Genomic DNA, 16,680 nt, shown 5'->3' on the forward strand with positions numbered 1-16,680 from the left:
GGTTGAATAAGATAAGGACCAAGGTGCGGTCACTGGATTTAGTAATATGGAAGTCACAGAAAAACATGGCACCAGTTCCCTTCCTAAGCCCCAACACAACTTTGGAATCCTTCTCAACTATGTGCTTCCTAATTGTGGCCCCAGACAGTTAATTAGAGTTGGCACAAGAGTTGACACCTGCCTGACCTTCCTTGCTTTGTACAGGTGGGAGGGGTTACATCACTGGGGAGACAATCCATTCCTAGGACTGGAAAAAAGGACCAGGGCAAGGGAGGGAAGCCTCGAGCGGGAAGTGGAGTAGACTAAGAGGAAAGGAGCGGGATATAGGTAAGAGATGATTTAGAACAGATGCTAAGAGCTGACCTGGGATCAGCAAAAGACTTGTGAGGACCCAGATGAGGGCAGCTACATGGTAGCACCTTGTCCTGCAGTTGTGGGATTTCCTCCATCAATCCATGGCAAGCTGGGGTAGGAAAAGTGAGTGGGATTGATTATATAGGGATTGATACCCAGGGTTTGCTGTTCCAAGTGACCCAGGACAACTTATTCTTGGGGACCTTTGAATCTTCAACTGAAAAACAGATGGGTTGGACACATGATCTCTCTGGCTTCATTTCTAAGTTCCTGGCAATGGTCCACGGTAATTGTGCTGTTTGGGTCTCATTCCATTTGGATGGAAAACCTCTGGCCCAGAAACCAAATCTTACCCATTGCTTGCTTTCCTCAGGCTGAACCTTCCAGGTAATTACTGCTGTGTTCACTCAATTTTCCCCTGGTGGGTTGCTCTGACTGGTCTGAGTCTCTGAAAGGTTAAGGACAAAGCAATGAAAGAATTATAAACAGTATTAATTGTGATAGTATTAACATTTCAAATGGAATTAATAGCTCCCAGTCACGTGACCAGATACATTACTTTTATAGGTAATTATGATAAGTAATTAACACTAAATAAGTGATTCCTAACCTGGTGCCTGGAACATTTTCTTCTTCCCTTTCCTCAAATCCTTATGAAAAACTCTCTTTTTGACTAACCCTATTTCCTACCTTTATCCTTAACAGGCCATAATATGAATTTAAACTATCTTTCAAATATTGTATTAGTGAGGTAGCCTTTGTTCCCAATTTTTTTTTCTTTTTTCTTTTTTTTTTTTGCGGTTCGCGGGCCTCTCACTGTTGTGGTCTCTCCCGTTGCAGAGCACAGGCTCCAGACGCGCAGGCTCAGCGGCCATGGCTCACTGGCCCATCCGCTCTGCGGCATGTGGGATCTTCCCGGACCAGGGCACGAACCTGTGTCCCCTGCATTGGCAGGCGGACTCTCAACCACTGCGCCACCAGGGAAGCCCTGTTCCTAATTTTAAAGCGGGAGAGTCCAAGTTATAAATGGCATACGAGCATAAAAATGTTCAGTTGTCCTCACCATTTAAGACAAACTGAAGAACCGAAGAGTGAAGTAACAGTTTACTCTTATTAATAAAAGTGGGGGGGGCTTCCCTGGTGGCGCAGTGGTTGAGAGTCCGCTTGCCGATGCAGGGGACATGGGTTCGTGCCCCGGTCCGGGAGGATCCCACATGCCGCGGAGCGGCTGGGCCCGTGAGCCATGGCCGCTGGGCCTGCATGTCCGGAGCCTGTGCTCCGCAACGGGAGAGGCCACAACAGTGAGAGGCCCGTGTACCGCAAAAAAAAAAAAAAAATAAATAAAAAATAAAAAAAAATAAAAGTGGGGGAAGGAGGGGAGAGGTCATAGTTGCTGAGGGTCCAGGGGAGCTCATCCTTTTCAGTTGGCATCATAGGCCAGCACTTGAAGCAAGACTATGGAGCCAGGTGGCTTGGATTTGAATCTGGCTCTGCCACTTGCCAGGAAAGTGACCTTGAACAGGTTGTTTTACCTCTCTACTTGGTGTCCTCGTCTGTAAAATGGGATGATAATAGAGTCTACCTCCTAAAGCTGTTGTGGGTTTTGGATGAGCTGATGTATCTGAAGCACTTATGACACAGCTGGCTCATAGTAAGCAGTGTGTAAGTGTGGCTGCTTGAAATATTATAATCTTTTGGGAGGACAGTTGAGCAATATGTATCTAAAGCCATTGAAATGTCATAATTTTGGACCCAGTTATCTCACTCCTGGGAACGAACCTCAAAGAATTAATTTAAAGAAAGAAAAAGATTGTAACTATGGACAAAAGTTTTGAAAACATTTTATTTACAAAACAAATAACAAGAAACAACTGAAAAAAACCCACCAAAGGGGTAATGGTAAAATATATGTTATATAAACATGATGGAATAGTCTGCCGCAGTTAAGATGATCAACATTAATTACAGGGACTTCTCTGGTGTTCCAGTGGTTAAGAATCCTCCTTCCAATGCAGGGGATGCAGGTTCTATCCCTGGTCGGGAACTAAGATCCCACATGCCGTGGGGCAACTAAGCTGGCGTGCCTTAGCTAGAGAGAAGCCTTCGTGACACAACAAAGAGCCTGAGTACTGCAACTAAGACCCGATGCAGCTAAAAAAAAAACAAAAACAAACAAACAAACATTAATTACAAATACATAATGAAGTGTTTATGAAGTAATGTTTGATGAAACAAGAGATCACAGAATTGTATATCTGTTTTGATAACTTTATAAACAATTGGCACATGTTGCTTGGCTTTCTGTGTTTGGTAATTAGAAAGGACTTCTTGAGATTTACTTTTAGGTATTTTATTTTATTTATCTTATTTTATCTTATTTTATTGGAAACAAGTTTATTTAAAGAGACACATTCCATACGGATAATGCAGTTCATCTCAGAAGGTAAGAGCGGCCTACTTCTATGTATTTTAAAAGTAGGTTGATTACTAAACAAAATTCACATTTAAATTAGGTGTTGCACATGTATGCCGAAACCTTGCCTCTCGAGTGCTCAGTCACCTGACGTGACTGCCGAGCCCTGACCCGGCCACGCCCCACCCTCCTCTCCCCGGCCAAGTCACCTATGTTCCATGCAAGGCACTGACTCCTGCCACGCTGTCTGTGACCCTTCACAGATGAAAGGGTCTCAAGGGCACCTCAGAACCTGGCAGCACAATGTTTGGCATGTAGCACTCATTTAAGAAATGCTTGTTGAATTATATATATGTGTGTGTGTGTGTTCATATGTGTGTGTATGTGTGTATAAAGCATATATGGTACTTGAATTTTTTCTCCCCTCTTGGTCAGAGTCTTCATTGGGGGGGAAAAAGGGAGAGGATAGGGATTCTCCTCATTGCCAGCAATGATTCAGGGCAGCAAATACTTTGCTTCTGTTTTTGTTTTGAAATGTCCGAGGCCTCTTCCATATGCTAATCAAGTGTTCCAGTGACAAAACACCTTCCATTTAACTATTGTGTGTTGCACCACCCTGAGAAAACCAACCTTATGGGGACACCATATTAATGCAAATCAGACAATTAGATGACAGAACTAGACAATATGTAATCGAGCACCAAAATGCACACAAAAAGGAAAATGTTTGCTACTATGGTCATATTAAAAATTACACAAGACTGATTTATAAAACAGAAATAGACTCACAGACATAGAAAATAAACTTATGGTTACCAAAGGGGAATGGGGGCAGGGAGGGATAAATTAGGAGTTTAGGATTAACAGATATATACTACTATATATAAAATAGATAAACAACAAGGTCCTACTGTATAGCACAGGGAACTATATTCAATATCCTGTGATAAACCGTAATGGAAAAGAATATAAAAAATAATAAATATATAAATAAATAAATATATAAATAATATACAATATATATAAATAAATAAAGAATATAAAAATAATATATATAAATAACATGTATAAATAAATATATATATGTATAAATAAATATATATATATATAAAACTGAATCACCTGAAAGTGACACAACATTGTAAATCAACTATACTTCAATTAAAAATAAAAAGAGGGGCTTCCTTGGTGGTGCAGTGGTTCAGAATCCGCCTGTCAATGAAGGGGACACGGGTTCGAGCTCTGGTCTGGGAAGACCCCACATGCCGCAGAGCAACTAAGCCCGCGAGCCACAACTACTGAAGCCCGCGTGCCTAGAGCCCGTGCTCCTCAACAAGAGAAGCCACCGCAGTGAGAAGCCCGCTCAACGCAACAAAGAGTAGCTCCCGCTCACAGCAACTAGAGGAAGCCCGTGCGCAGCATCGAAAACCCCAATGCAGCCAAACATAAATAAATAAAATAAATAAATTTATTGAAAAAGAGGAAAAAAATCACACAGGAATAACTTTAAAATCTTCCCTCTCAGTATATAATTTGCTCTTATTTCTAAGGAATTTTAAGGGCCTCTTGAAGTCTCAATCCATGTGATTATGGTGAGGTGGAAAGAACATTAACTGATAATTAGGAAATTTATGTTCTGAATTTGGCTCTTCTACATGTATGATTTTGAACAAGTCCCTTCTTCTCTCTGGGCCTGTAAAATTAGGAGGTTGAACTTGATGATCTCAAACGTCCCTTATGGCTACTAATGTCTGGTTCATGAAGCTTGGGAGTTCTGACGCCCTAAAACTCTGCTGGAACCCAAGTGTGCTTCTGTCCCTGCCTTTGGTGCAACAGAGTCCAGGGCCTGGGAGCAGGGGTTGGTGAGCTGGATTTGCTGTGTCTTGCCCTGGTTCCCACCCCTCCTAGAAGAAGGCTGAGCATCTGCTCCGTGCTCTTTTCAGAGGACGCTGATGACCCCAGTGGGCTAGAGGGTGTGATGTCCAGCGTTGATGGCTGCACCCGACTGTACCAGAGGAACTGACAATCTGCCTTCTGTTTTCCCATTAGACCTGTGGATCCTTTGGTGACTAGTCCATGATTTGCAAATGGGGTTTGAAATAGGAGGGTTCTTATAAAATATTTTTATCCTGCAACTCCCTTCCTCCCCTCGGAAGACTCCAAGGTGCCCATCACCCCTTCACCTCAAATAGCGCCCCCCATGGTTTCTACCCACCCAGCCTGGTCCTGAGCTCTGAACTCTTCGGATCACTGGTGTTGACTCTGGTCACCAGAGGGCACTCTTGCAACGTGTAAACCAACAGTTCTCTTCGCGTTGGTGGAGCCTGGGTCCCATCTTTGCCAGAACATCTGGACTTGCTGAAGCCTTTCTTAAGTGATTCTCAACCAGGCACAGTTTCTTCCCCTGGGGGGAACATTTCACCAGGTCTAGAAGAGGAGGCTGGGGGAGGGTGCTACTTGTACCTAGAGGCCAGGGATATACCAAACATCCTGCAATGCATAGGATAGCTCCTCACAGCTAAGAATTTTGCAGCCCCAAATGGCAATAGTGCCGAGGTTGAGAAACTCTGCTCTCCTTGAATTTGTTGTCTAAAACGCAGAGTGCACACCTGGAAATTTATGTCCTCTGAAGCTGAGCTTTCAGTCTCCTGGGTTCACCTACTCTAAAAAGAAAATTTAGAAAAGTGACCACAAAGCATTTTTCATTGCCTGAAACGTAGGGGTCATAGCAACCACGAACTTCTGAAGAGGAGGGGGGGGTCAGGCAGAAGGTACATGGGGGTCCCTGTTATGGGACCCTGTTCCCGAGGCTGGCCTCTCTGAACAGGACCCAAACCCTATGACAGTGTGATCCAGTTCTTTGTGCCACAGCAGACAACACTAGCTCTTTGTTTCCCCAAACTGGACAGGATGATGGGAAAGCCCCAGGCTGGGTGTTCGTCCTTCTTGTAGGGCTGGGGATGGGCCTGTGACTTTGGGAGCAAGTGAGAAGCAGTTTTCACTATAGCTCCTAGGATCTCCTGGGAGCGACACTCTGAGGTCCCCTTTTTTGGCATCTGGGGTAAGGGAGGGAGACTGTGATGAAGCCCACTCACAGATCCTTTCTCCTGGCCTATACCCTGCTTGGAAGCCTGGGAGCTGGGTTCCTTGCTCATCTTAACCTTTCTGTGTGGTGGGGGCTTAGCCCTGCCTTACTCTGGGTCTCTCCTTCCCCAGTCCATCCATGAGAACATGTGCCTGCCACAAAGGACTGAGAGGCAGTGAGGTAGCAGAATGAATAGGGAGCTCTGAGAGAGGGATGCACCCCTACTCTTTGGATGAGGGCCAGGGACAAATGATGGACAAAGGGACCTTCTGTGCTTCCTTAGTTTCTGCTCTCCATCATGAGAAGAAAGTGGAGACAAATCCTAAACCTGTAATTGGCAGCCTAGTGATAGGAGAGCAATATGGTTCCATTGCCTTGGCTCCTGGAACATTCTTCTCTTTTGGCCTTTCCTTGGTTGAGCAAAAGACCCCTCTCTATCCTCCCCCGGCCACCTGATGCTTCAGTTGGCTCCCCTTGTCATTCTCTGGACCTGGGGTGCAGAGGGAGAGGGACCCCTTCCAACTCCCTCCTTCATCCCCAGCCCTTAAAACTGCTCAGAGGTCCATGGCAGGGATCTGGGGGTCATTCTGTGAAGACCCGTGCTCTGCTCTTAGGTTCCTTCCTTGACGCTGTTTTCTCACTGGCCAGGAAGGCTCCTCAGGCTACAGTTTCAGCCTTTCTCTCTGGGGCATGATGGCAGCAGAAGGGAGGACAGTGGCTGGCTTGATTCCTACTCTTCCTCCTAACCCCCCCTCCCCCCTTCCCATCAGGAATCTTGGGTGGTGTTTAACTCCATACCAGATCAGAGGGCAGCAGGAACGCAGCAGGGGATGGTCAGCCAAGAGGGAGGTTTGCCAAGGGCATTTTATTCATGGTCTGCAGTGAAGTATTACAGAGCTGAGGAGGCCCATCCCTCCTGACCCCACTTGCTTGGGTCTTGGGGAAAGGAAGGGACAGGAGCTCCCAGGGTCGCAGAAATCAGAGGGATCGGAGAGAGCTGCACGGAGGGGCAGGAGAGAGAGGGGAGACCTTAGCCTGATGAGGGACAAGGGCCCCAGCGAAGAAAGGAGTTGCCCTGAGACTCGGGGAACAAAACAACTCCTGACCCTTCCCCAACTTAGACTCTTAATTTCCTGTCTCATGTGGGTAGGTATAGGGTCTTTCAAATGATGGAAACCTATGGAAACCTTATTCCCTTTCTCCCTCAAAAAAAGTTGAGATTAAGAATGTCTCCTTAATCTGATTAGCAGTTTGGTGGGAGGGGGCACTCTGCCTCAGTTTTCCCCATCCCCACATATGCTTTTTCCCTGCGATGCCCCACATCTCCTTGCGTGCAACTCCGTTCCTTCAGATCGTTCTACAATTTAAAGCTGTTTCCAGCCAGGGGAAGGAGCAAAGCCAGAAGGGAGGTAAATAAGAGGTGAGATGGAGTTTGGGGGACACCCCCCCACTTCACATCTTCCTCCCCCATTAAGTAGGATCCAAGGGCCACACTGCTTCGAAGTTCTCTGGATTGGGGGTCACAGGACTTTCCTCTACAATGTAGGGTTCCTGCCTCTCTGAGGAGAAGCCCTCCCTGGGATCCATCGTGGGATCAGGCTTTACCTCCAGCCCCTCGGGCCTCAGGCTTGAGAGCCAGAGCCTCTCCCCAGCCCCCTGCGCCAGCCCGGCCAACAGAGGAAGGCCGGGAAAATGCCGGGATGCTGGGGCCCCTGCAGGTCCTGGGAGCAGGGTGTCCGGCATGGAGGACCCTGGGAAGTGCTGCCCTGCGGGGACAGGGGGCAAAAAAGGCCCTGAGAGGTGGGGCCAGTCAGAGGGGACAGGGGGTGGCAGGGGAGGGGTGAAGGAGGCAAAACTGGGAGGCTTGTCTTGGGGGCTCCCCAAATGGCAGCAAGGGCTGAGCCGGCAGGGGGCTGGGGTAGAGCCAAGTCCTAGAGAGAGAGAGAGAGAGAGAGAGAGAGAGAGAGAGAGAGAGAGAGAGAGAAAGGGTCAGCGAGTCCCCACCGCTGGAGATGTCTCCTTTCTCTGCCCACTTCCCATTTCTTTCTTTTTTTTTTTTTTTTTTTTTGCGGTACTCGGGCCTCTCACTGTTGTGGCCTTTCCCGTTGCGGAGCACAGGCTCCGGACGTTCAGGCTCAGCGGCCATGGCTCATGGGCCCAGCTGCTCAATGGCATGTGGGATCTTCCCGGACCGGGACACGAACCCGTGTCCCCTGCATCGGCAAGCGGACTCTCAACCACTGCGCCACCAGGGAAGCCCTCCCATTTCTTTTTGCTCCTGCTTGAAACCTTCTCTCCTCACCTGTGCACCTTCCTTTTTTCTTTGCCTCACATCTTATCGTAAATGTCGTCTCCTCGGGGAAGCCTCTGAGCCTTCCCAGCCTAGGTGAGAGCCCCTGGACTCCCCCCTCATCCTTCCTGGTACTCTCCTCCAGGGCCCGTTGCTCAGAATCAGGAGTCGTTTGTGTGATTATTTGATATCTGTGTTCCCAACACTGTGGTGGCAGGAACTGTGTCTGTTTTATTCTGGATCCTGGGATCCAACCCAGCCTGGCGCGTATTAAGTGCTCAATAAAAATGTGTTGGATGAATGAATGAGGATATTCTTTGCCATAACTCAATGGATCAATTCTTCACTCTCCTCGTCCCTGCAGCAAAGGACTCTGGTTCTACTCTAGCTGGGCAAAGATCTAGTTGTGTGGCCCTGGGTTTGTCATTTAAATTCTCAGTCCTCGGTTCCTTCATCCATAAACCCCCTGCTCCCAGCTAAGATCAAGCAACATCTTGGGGCCTGCTGAGCTGTGAGGCCAAGCATGTGGGGTCAGCCCCAGCCTTCCCCTTCTCTGGTTGGCTCTGGCCTATAGCTCTCCTCTTCCAAGAAGCCATCCCTCCTTCCATTCCTTCCAAATCTGCCCTGTTTCCCCAGGATTCTGCAATAGGGACTCCTAGCCTGGGATCTCTGGGGATGATTATATAGAACTTCACACCACTTTCTATAGTTCAAAAAACCTAACTCCAGCTCCACATTTTTTCTTAGCAAGTATCAACCCAAGGTGATGACATCAGCAGGGCTATAGTTAGTAAAAACTGGAAAAACAACTTAGTTATTACTTAATTCATCCGATTTATTTGGTAGGAATAATATTTCTGATGCTGGATCTGTGAAAGGGGAAAATAGTAAAAATGATCCTTCATGAGGAAAAGCGTGGAGACCCCTGCCAGAGTGTACCTTCTCCTAGGTCACTATCCTTTTCTTGGGTCCTTAGATGACGTGAAGACGGCTGTTTTCCCCCAGGAAGGTTGTGTCCCCTGGGGCTCCTGGGGGCAGTGTCCCCCCTCAGGGTCCCACAGCTGAGTAGGCACGTGGAGAAGATGGTTCTAAGAGTCCTCCTACCCCTCCCCGTCCCTTCCCAGCTCTGGTCCTGCAGCTTCTGCCCCTGGTTCAGTAGTCCTGGCCACTCTTCTGCCCAGAAGCAGCTTCCTCTCTTGACACCAAATGCTGTGAGTGAAGGTGGAGTGAAGGGCTGGCACACCCTTCTGGAATCCGGATCCAGAAGTGGGCATGTGGCTGCTACCAGACTCCCAGTGACCTAAAGCTGCTTAGTGTGCCCCAGGTCCCAAGCACAGGCAGGGCCTGTGTACCCACAGAGGGCAGGCAGGTGCAAAATACCTCACGCCAAGCGGGGGCTCCCCAGGGAATATTTTTTGATTTCCCCCTCATAGTTTCCCAAAGAGAGCAGCTCTGTGCCCAAGGCATTCCCAGGGTGGGTGTGGGTGGAAGAACAGAGAGGTGTTCAGGTGCTGTCTTGCTCCAGGCTGCCAGACTTGTGGCCCTACGAGTCCTAGCAGGTCTTGGGCTGCCTTACGCCCACAGCCTTGGCTGCGCTCATGAGGACCCAGACCCAGGTGCCGTGCATTCTCTGGGAGGTGGGACCTCTGGGCTCTCAGCTGCGCTTGGGTGGGGTGAGGGCCATGGGTCTTTGTTCCATGAAATTGCCAGAAGTGGAGGGAGGTCTTGGGCCTCTGCAGAAGAGTCTTGTGTTGGTCAAGTGTCTCTGTGATCTTTTTCACAGAAAATCTGACTTTGCCTCTTCCCAGCTTACAGCCCTGGAAGAACTGGCCTCTGCCTGCATTTTTGCCGTGTCCCCCTCCATCACCATGTGTTGTCACACTGGCTTCCTCCTGGTTCCTGTTTCCTGCCTCAGGACCTTTGCACACCTTATTCTCTCTGCTTGCTATGCTCTCCTCTCTCCCTCTGAACTAAGCTGGCACCAATTTACATTTTGGGTCTCAGCTCAAATGTCACTTTGTCAAGGAAATCTTCCCGGCTGCACCCTGAACTTCCCTGTATCAGTTAGCACAATTATCCTTACTTATCTACTTGTTGGATTATTAACTGAATGTCCACAAAACCCCTCTTGTCTACAAGCTCTATAAAGGCAGTCTTGCTCACATTGGCACCCCTGGCCCTAGGACAGGGCCTGGCACATTCAACAGGAGCCCATGAGCTATTTGTTGAAAGAAGAAATGAGTGAATAAGGGAATGAATGGGTGAAGTTTATCTTCCCAATCTCTCTTCAGTTGGGCCTCCTTCTCCACCCATGGCCCTTGCCTTGGTTCTGTCCCCATCGTCCTCTGCGTAGATGATCTTCAAAGCCTCCAACATCAGTTGTATGCCTCTTCCATCCCAAACCCTGCATCAACCCAAGTTGTCTTTGCAAAATGAACATCTGGATGTGCCTCTCCCTCTGGGTCCCTCCTGTCCACAGGATCAAGTCCAAGCCCCCTCAGCATGGCTTCAGAGGCCCTCCGTGCCCAGACACCTGTCTGCCTCACCAGCCTCGTCTCTCACCTGCCTCCTTGTCCCCACTCCCATCACGCACCTTACTCTCACCATGTAAGCTATCAGCGGATCTTCGGATTTACTACACACACTAGCAGCTTTTTACTTCACAAATGCTGTTCCCTCTGCCTGGGCATCTTTCTCCATCTTCTTCACCTGCTCAGGTGTAGCCTCCTCCAGGAAGCCCCAACTCATCTGCATTCCCATAGCACCTTGTGCTTCCCTGAATCTCAGCACTGGTCACTGACCATCCTCCCATCTCTGCTCCCCACTGATGTCCGAGCATCTTGAGAGCCATCTTTCATCTCTGGGTCCCCACACTTAGTAAATAGCTGGTGAGCAATAAATGTTTGTTGAATGAATACATGACCTATCATTTGACTCATGCCCCCTCACCTATGTGCTCAATCCAAAGGGTCCTCCCGGGCTTCACTGGTGGCGCAGTGGTTGAGAGTCCGCCTGCCGATGCAGGGGACACGGGTTCGTGCCCCAGTCCAGGAAGATCCCACATGCCGCGGAGCGCCTGGGCCCATGAGCCATGGCCGCTGAGCCTGTGCTCCACAACGGGAGTGGCCACAACAGTGAGAGGCCCGCGTACTGCAAAAAAAAAAAAAAAAAAAGAAAAGAAAAAGGGGTCCTCCCCTCCTCTGCTTAAGATTCCCTGGGCCCTCCCCAGTCCTGAGCACTCACGGTGGACAATGCTGCCGCTTCCCTTCTTGTCCCCGGAGGCCTCTGGTGGTCCTTGAGGGGTCCGCTGTCCAGCCAGCTGCTCTGCCATGGCCCGATGGGTGGACAGCCTGCTATGCAGGAACTGGGGAGTGAGGAGAGCAGGCTCAGGGGTTGAATGGACCCTCCCTGGCACGTATTCCCCAGGATACATTGTTTGTTTTAATGACCGGTCATTAAAATAATGAAATACTCTCAGAATGGTTGTTAAGTCAGCACTGCCCACATGTCCTGGACCCTCCCTTGAGACCCCCTCACCCCCTTCCCTGTGATCCTGGAACAGAAGGAGTTGCCCTCTCTCATAGGCAGGTACTCTACTATAGGGGTCGTTAAATATGTAGGGGTGATTCAGAGTATCACCCCCACCCCCGGGACACTCAGGGACTAGGATGCAGGGGGAGAAGAACATTGAAAGCTGATGGGCCCCTGAGGCAGAGAGGAGGGTTGGGGGCCTCCTGGACAGAGAGGCAGGTTCTGGTGGAGCTCTGGGGACAGGACCAGCTTTCACGCCTACCTCACTCTGTAAACCCATGGGCACCAGGGCTGGTCGAAACAGAGCAGGGGTCCCCAGCAGCACGTGGAGGGAGGGCGGTGCCCGCAACTCCCACAGAGGGTAGTTGACTACGATGAGCTTGCTGAAGTTGAACTTGTAAGTGAACCGCTTGCCTTTGGTCTTGTGCAGGATCCTCTTATTGTAGTAATATCTGGAGATTCCAAGGTTGAGAATAAAGGGTGGGCCCAGTGGCAGGGAGGATGCAGTCAGAGACGCAGCCACATCCCCCGTCCCCAGGCTGCCAAGGCAAACCCCGAGCTGTTCCTGGATAACCACTGGACATCTTACCGTACTCCAGAGCATTTCCCAAGCCTTGGAGGGGCGGGAATCTGACAGGGGTGCCAGAAACCACAGCTCTTTTCTTTGAACTCTGCCCTGTCTGGCCACGTTGGCTGCCTCCTCTCACCTGAGGGCCCGGCTCAGCTTGTCATAATTCATCTGTGGTTTGCACTTCCTGCGGCCCCAGAGGCGGGCCACCTCGTCTGGATCCTTGATGACAAATTCCCCGTACTCTCCCTGCTGCCAGGCGATGACATGGCGGAACTCCTCCTTCTGCAGCAGCTCCAGGATGAAGTGCCATAGCTGGATCTGCCGGGAGCCCGGGGATGACTCGGCTTTGTAGGCCCAGTCGGGGAAGGCCAGGCCTGGGGTGGAGAGGGGGAGTGAGTGCCATCCCACTGCTCCCGAGGCCTCTGGGGCACTGCTGGAGCACAGCTGGGACACCTGGCGGAGGCTCACCTGAGATCCAGAAGTTACGGGAGGTGATGGCAGGGATGCCCTCAGCCAGGCAGCTGCAGTGCATTGTCCACTCCGGGGGAGCAAGAGCTGTGTCTGCGTCTTGGGGGGAAACGGTCCCCTCTTAGGAGGAAATGAAAGAAGGCAGGGGAGAAGGAGGTGAAAGAGGAAGGAAAGAGAGGAGAGGGAAGAGACTAGGGGAGGAAAGGGAGACTGAGGCAGGGGAGAAGGGTCTGAGGCAGGAAGCTCCCCCATAGCCAGGCTGGGCCCAGCCTCCCCTGGGGACCTCCTCACTGGCCAGGGGCTGACCCAGGGCTTGGAGCTTGAGGCTGAGCCGCCTTATAGATGGGGAGGAATGCAGAGGGTCCTAGGTCCTGCCGCCGCTGGGGGATTTAGACAATGAGACCTTTTCTCAGGGCTTAACAGGATTGGGGTTTTTCCCAGGAGGAGACAAGTGAAAATGTAAGTAATCGTTGGCTCTTTCTAAACCTTGAGTGCGAGGAGTTGACAGATACACAAACCCACACCTTTATAGTACTTAGAACAATTTTACATTTGAGAAGAGGAGGGATTTTTGTGCGTTTTATTCACTGAGGAGTCGCGAGTGCCTAGCAGAGCGCCTGGCATATCATGGATGTTCAAGAAATGATTGTTGGTAGAATCAATGAATGGTGATGAATTTATCAAGGGTGTCACTATGTGTTTAATATCTGTCTTCCCCTTCAGAGTGTCAGCTCCCTGTGGTCAGGAACCCTGGCTGTCTTCTTCCCTACTGGCTCCCCAGAACCCATCCTAGCCCAGGGCCTTGTACTCACAGGGACTCTATAAATATTTGTTTTTTTTTTTTTTTTGCAGTACGTGGGCCTCTCACTGTTGTGGCCTCTCCCATTGCTGAGCACAGGCTCCGGATGTGCAGGCTCAGCGGCCATGGCTCGCGGGCCTAGCCACTCCGTGGCATGTGGGATCTTCCCGGACCAGGGCTCGAACCTGCATCCCCTGCATTCGCAGGCAGATTCTTAACCACTGCGCCACCAGGGAAGCCCTATAAATATTTGTTGAATTAATGAACCATGGGCAAGGAAGATGGAATCTTGTTGGTTCCCAATTTGGCTTGGGGGTGGGATGGGGGTGGGCATTGAGATGGGGGGAAGACTGGGGAACGAGCCCTAGTAAGATTGCCTGATGCAGGTGAGGGGAGGAGAGGAAATGGTGCGAAAAGCTGACTTCTACTGTCACTAGTGCAAGATGAACTGATAGGCCAGGGGATGAGGAGGGATGGGAGAATGAGAGGCCTGCTCCTGGGGCTGGGCCCGGGCGCAGCGGACTACTCGTGCACAGGGGACTGGCTCACACCACCTGGGCTCTGGGTTTCCATCTCTGATGCAGTTGGCATGAGGCGAGTGCTGTTCTCAACCAGAACTTATTAGGCCGTCCTGTCTGGAGGCATGTGAGGGCTTATCCGGAGTAGCCTCCACACTTTCCAGATGAGGCTCAGAGACGGAAAGCGACTTGACAATGGTGTATGGTCGTCCCACCCTCCATTCCTAATCCACGGCACTTTCTCATATACCGTGCTGCCTTAAGACTTGAAACAAATTATCTGTAGCAGTGCTTCTCAAACTCTAATGTGTATAAGAGTCACCTGAGGATCTCTTTAAAATGCAGATTCTAATTCAGTGGGACTTGGTGGAACCTAAGATTCTGCATTTCTAACAAGCTCCTAGGTGATGCCAGCACTGCTGGTACATGGGCTGTACTTTGAGTAGCAAGAATCCATGGGAAACAGCATTAAGGGGCTGTGGGTGTTGGAAAGTCAAAGAATCCCAAGAACAAGGTCCTACTGTATAGCACAGGGAACTATATTCAATATCGTGTGATAAACAATATGGAAAAGAATATGAAAAAGAATGCATATATATGCATAACTGAATCACTTTGCTGTACAGCAGCAATTAACACAACATTGTAAATCAGCTATACTTCAATAAAATAAAATAAAATTAAATTAAAAAGTCAAGGACTTCCAGCCCTGCCCTCCTTCCCCCCACACTAAGAGGTCACTGGGTCTCTTGCTCTCCTTTTCCCAAGGAACACTCAGCCCCAGGTGGGCCAGTGGACAAACCTACAGCCTGTTGGGGGCAGGTGTGTACAGGGGTACCCAATCTGGCCCCAGCAGAGAGCACCTCTGGAAATTAAGGCAGACAGGGCTATGAGTAGGTCCGTGCCCATTCTGAATCTGGGTGAATAGGTTTTCCCACCCATCCATCTGTCTCTAAACTGATAGCTGATATTCTGGAATCTTTTCTCCTTCCTTTCCTCCCCTGAAGCAGATGCCCCTACTCCTCTCCCACCTTCCTTTCCTGCTCTGTCCATTGGGAAGTTCCTCCTTTGTCTAACCTCCAGATGATCGGGATGTCTCCTGCTTCACCTTAGGAAAATGGGTGGGGAAATAGGGGGTGCAGAGGTTCCAAAGGAGGACTGTTCCTTGGAGGAAGCAGATAGAATACCTAGGGCTGCGGTGCCTCCTGCTGGATCTGATGATGTTTCCTGGTCTGGAGGGTTTGAGACCTCAGGGTAGATTTAGGATCTGGCAAGAAGAGAACAATAAACCCACCGCAGAGCAGACACTCAGGGCACTCTGCGCTGTGCTGAGAAATTGACACACCCTGAACCTCACAGGAAGTATCAGATGAGATGGAGCTCAGAGGGGCTGACTAACTTCTCTAAGGTCACACAGCTCTTAAGTGAAAGAGTGGAAAGCAAGAACTTAATACAAAACACAAAATTTATAATATTCAGCCACCTAGGTAGGCTACCAAACCCTCTCTCCTGCTCCCTCAAAGAACAAAATCTAAAATATGAAGACAAAGTGGGTCAAACCCCAGGTTTCCTGAATGCTGCAGCTTCCTCCTTGGCCTCTCCCATGTTTGTGAGAGTCCTCCCTGGATCCTCACGTGTCTGAGGAGCTTGCTGGTTCTGGATGTGGAAATCCTCACCGTCGGTAAGTCCTGCCAAATATCTGCTCTCAAGTCCGTCCTTTTCTGCTGGAGCCCCTGAGCTGGCCATGGGGAACCCTCAGAGAGGAGCAGATTTTAGTTCTACCTTTACATCCAAGAATTGCTCTGGCTGTTTAATCTTAACTCCTTGTGCTTCATTTTAACCCACACTCTGGTGGTAGTGCTCCTTAAGGCTGGGAGAGGTGATCCCACTCTGTCCCACTACCCTCATCTCCCAGCTCCCTCCCTCTTGTGCTGGAGCTTGGGGCTCTCTAATAGGCTCTGAACAGCCCCACCAGGCCCTACTGCAGGATCAGTGCAGTGGCCTAAGAGGACAAGTATTGAGAACCATAAATCACAAAGGATCATAACCCAATCTTGAATGATCAGAGAGCCTGCCCTTAAGAGCTTTGTGTTTCTTGAAGTGTTATAGTAGCGAGCAATTATTATTGTCATCATCACCATCATTCTGATTACTATTAATAGGATTAATCCCCTTGGCCCACACAAGCGCTCATTACAACACATGTAGGTTTTAGGTAATTATCGCTATTGCGATAATGATGATAAAAAAGAGAGCCTTAACCTAGATGTTGGAGTCAAAGGAAATGTCCCAAGCAGATTTTACGTTTTTAAGAGTTTAGTTAATATGAGCTGGGCCCCTATCGTGAACCCAGCATTGGGCTTGACTTTTTTTTCTTTTTTTCCTTTTTTTTTTTTTTTTTTTGTGGTACGCGTGCCTCTCACTGTTGTGGCCTCTCCGTTGCAGAGCACAGGCTCTGGACGCGCAGGCTCAGCGGCCATGGCTCACGGGCCCCGCCGCCCCGCGGCATGTAGGATCTTCCCGGACCAGGGCACGAACCCGCGTCCCATGCATCGGCAGGCGGACTCTCAACCACTGTGCCGCCAGGGAAGCCCTGACTTTTTTTTCTTATGTTACTTCATTGAATCTTCACAACCCTTCGTGGTGGGTAT

At 49.6% G+C, this 16,680-nt stretch overlaps 1 protein-coding gene across 1 annotated transcript; it reads right to left on the reverse strand.

Annotated features, from left to right (window-relative positions):
• Nucleotides 1-7,322: 7,322 nt before the first annotated feature.
• Nucleotides 7,323-12,776, reverse strand: ETV3L (ETS variant transcription factor 3 like). Its single transcript, XM_060120319.1, has 5 exons — nt 12,713-12,776; nt 12,381-12,618; nt 11,936-12,125; nt 11,386-11,506; nt 7,323-7,783 (listed from the first exon to the last, which is right to left on the reverse strand). Exons 1-5 carry the CDS (start codon nt 12,774-12,776, stop codon nt 7,323-7,325), a joined length of 1,074 nt encoding a protein of 357 aa, XP_059976302.1.
• Between the last annotated feature and the right edge of the window lie 3,904 nt (nt 12,777-16,680).

Source organism: Mesoplodon densirostris, chromosome 2 (assembly GCF_025265405.1).
Source record: "Mesoplodon densirostris isolate mMesDen1 chromosome 2, mMesDen1 primary haplotype, whole genome shotgun sequence".
NCBI lineage: Eukaryota > Metazoa > Chordata > Mammalia > Artiodactyla > Ziphiidae > Mesoplodon > Mesoplodon densirostris.

Bases quoted from the DNA above. Each gene is read 5' to 3' on its own strand.
- ETV3L (XM_060120319.1), bottom strand. From the start codon at position 12,776: ATGCACTGCAGCTGCCTGGCTGAGGGCATCCCTGCCATCACCTCCCGT. The intron at 12,126-12,380 runs GTGAGAGGAGGC...TGGAATCTCCAG, and splicing joins AAGCTGAGCCGGGCCCTCAG to ATATTACTACAATAAGAGGA. The intron at 11,507-11,935 runs GTAGGCGTGAAA...CTCACTCCCCAG, and splicing joins CCATGGGTTTACAGAGTGAG to TTCCTGCATAGCAGGCTGTC.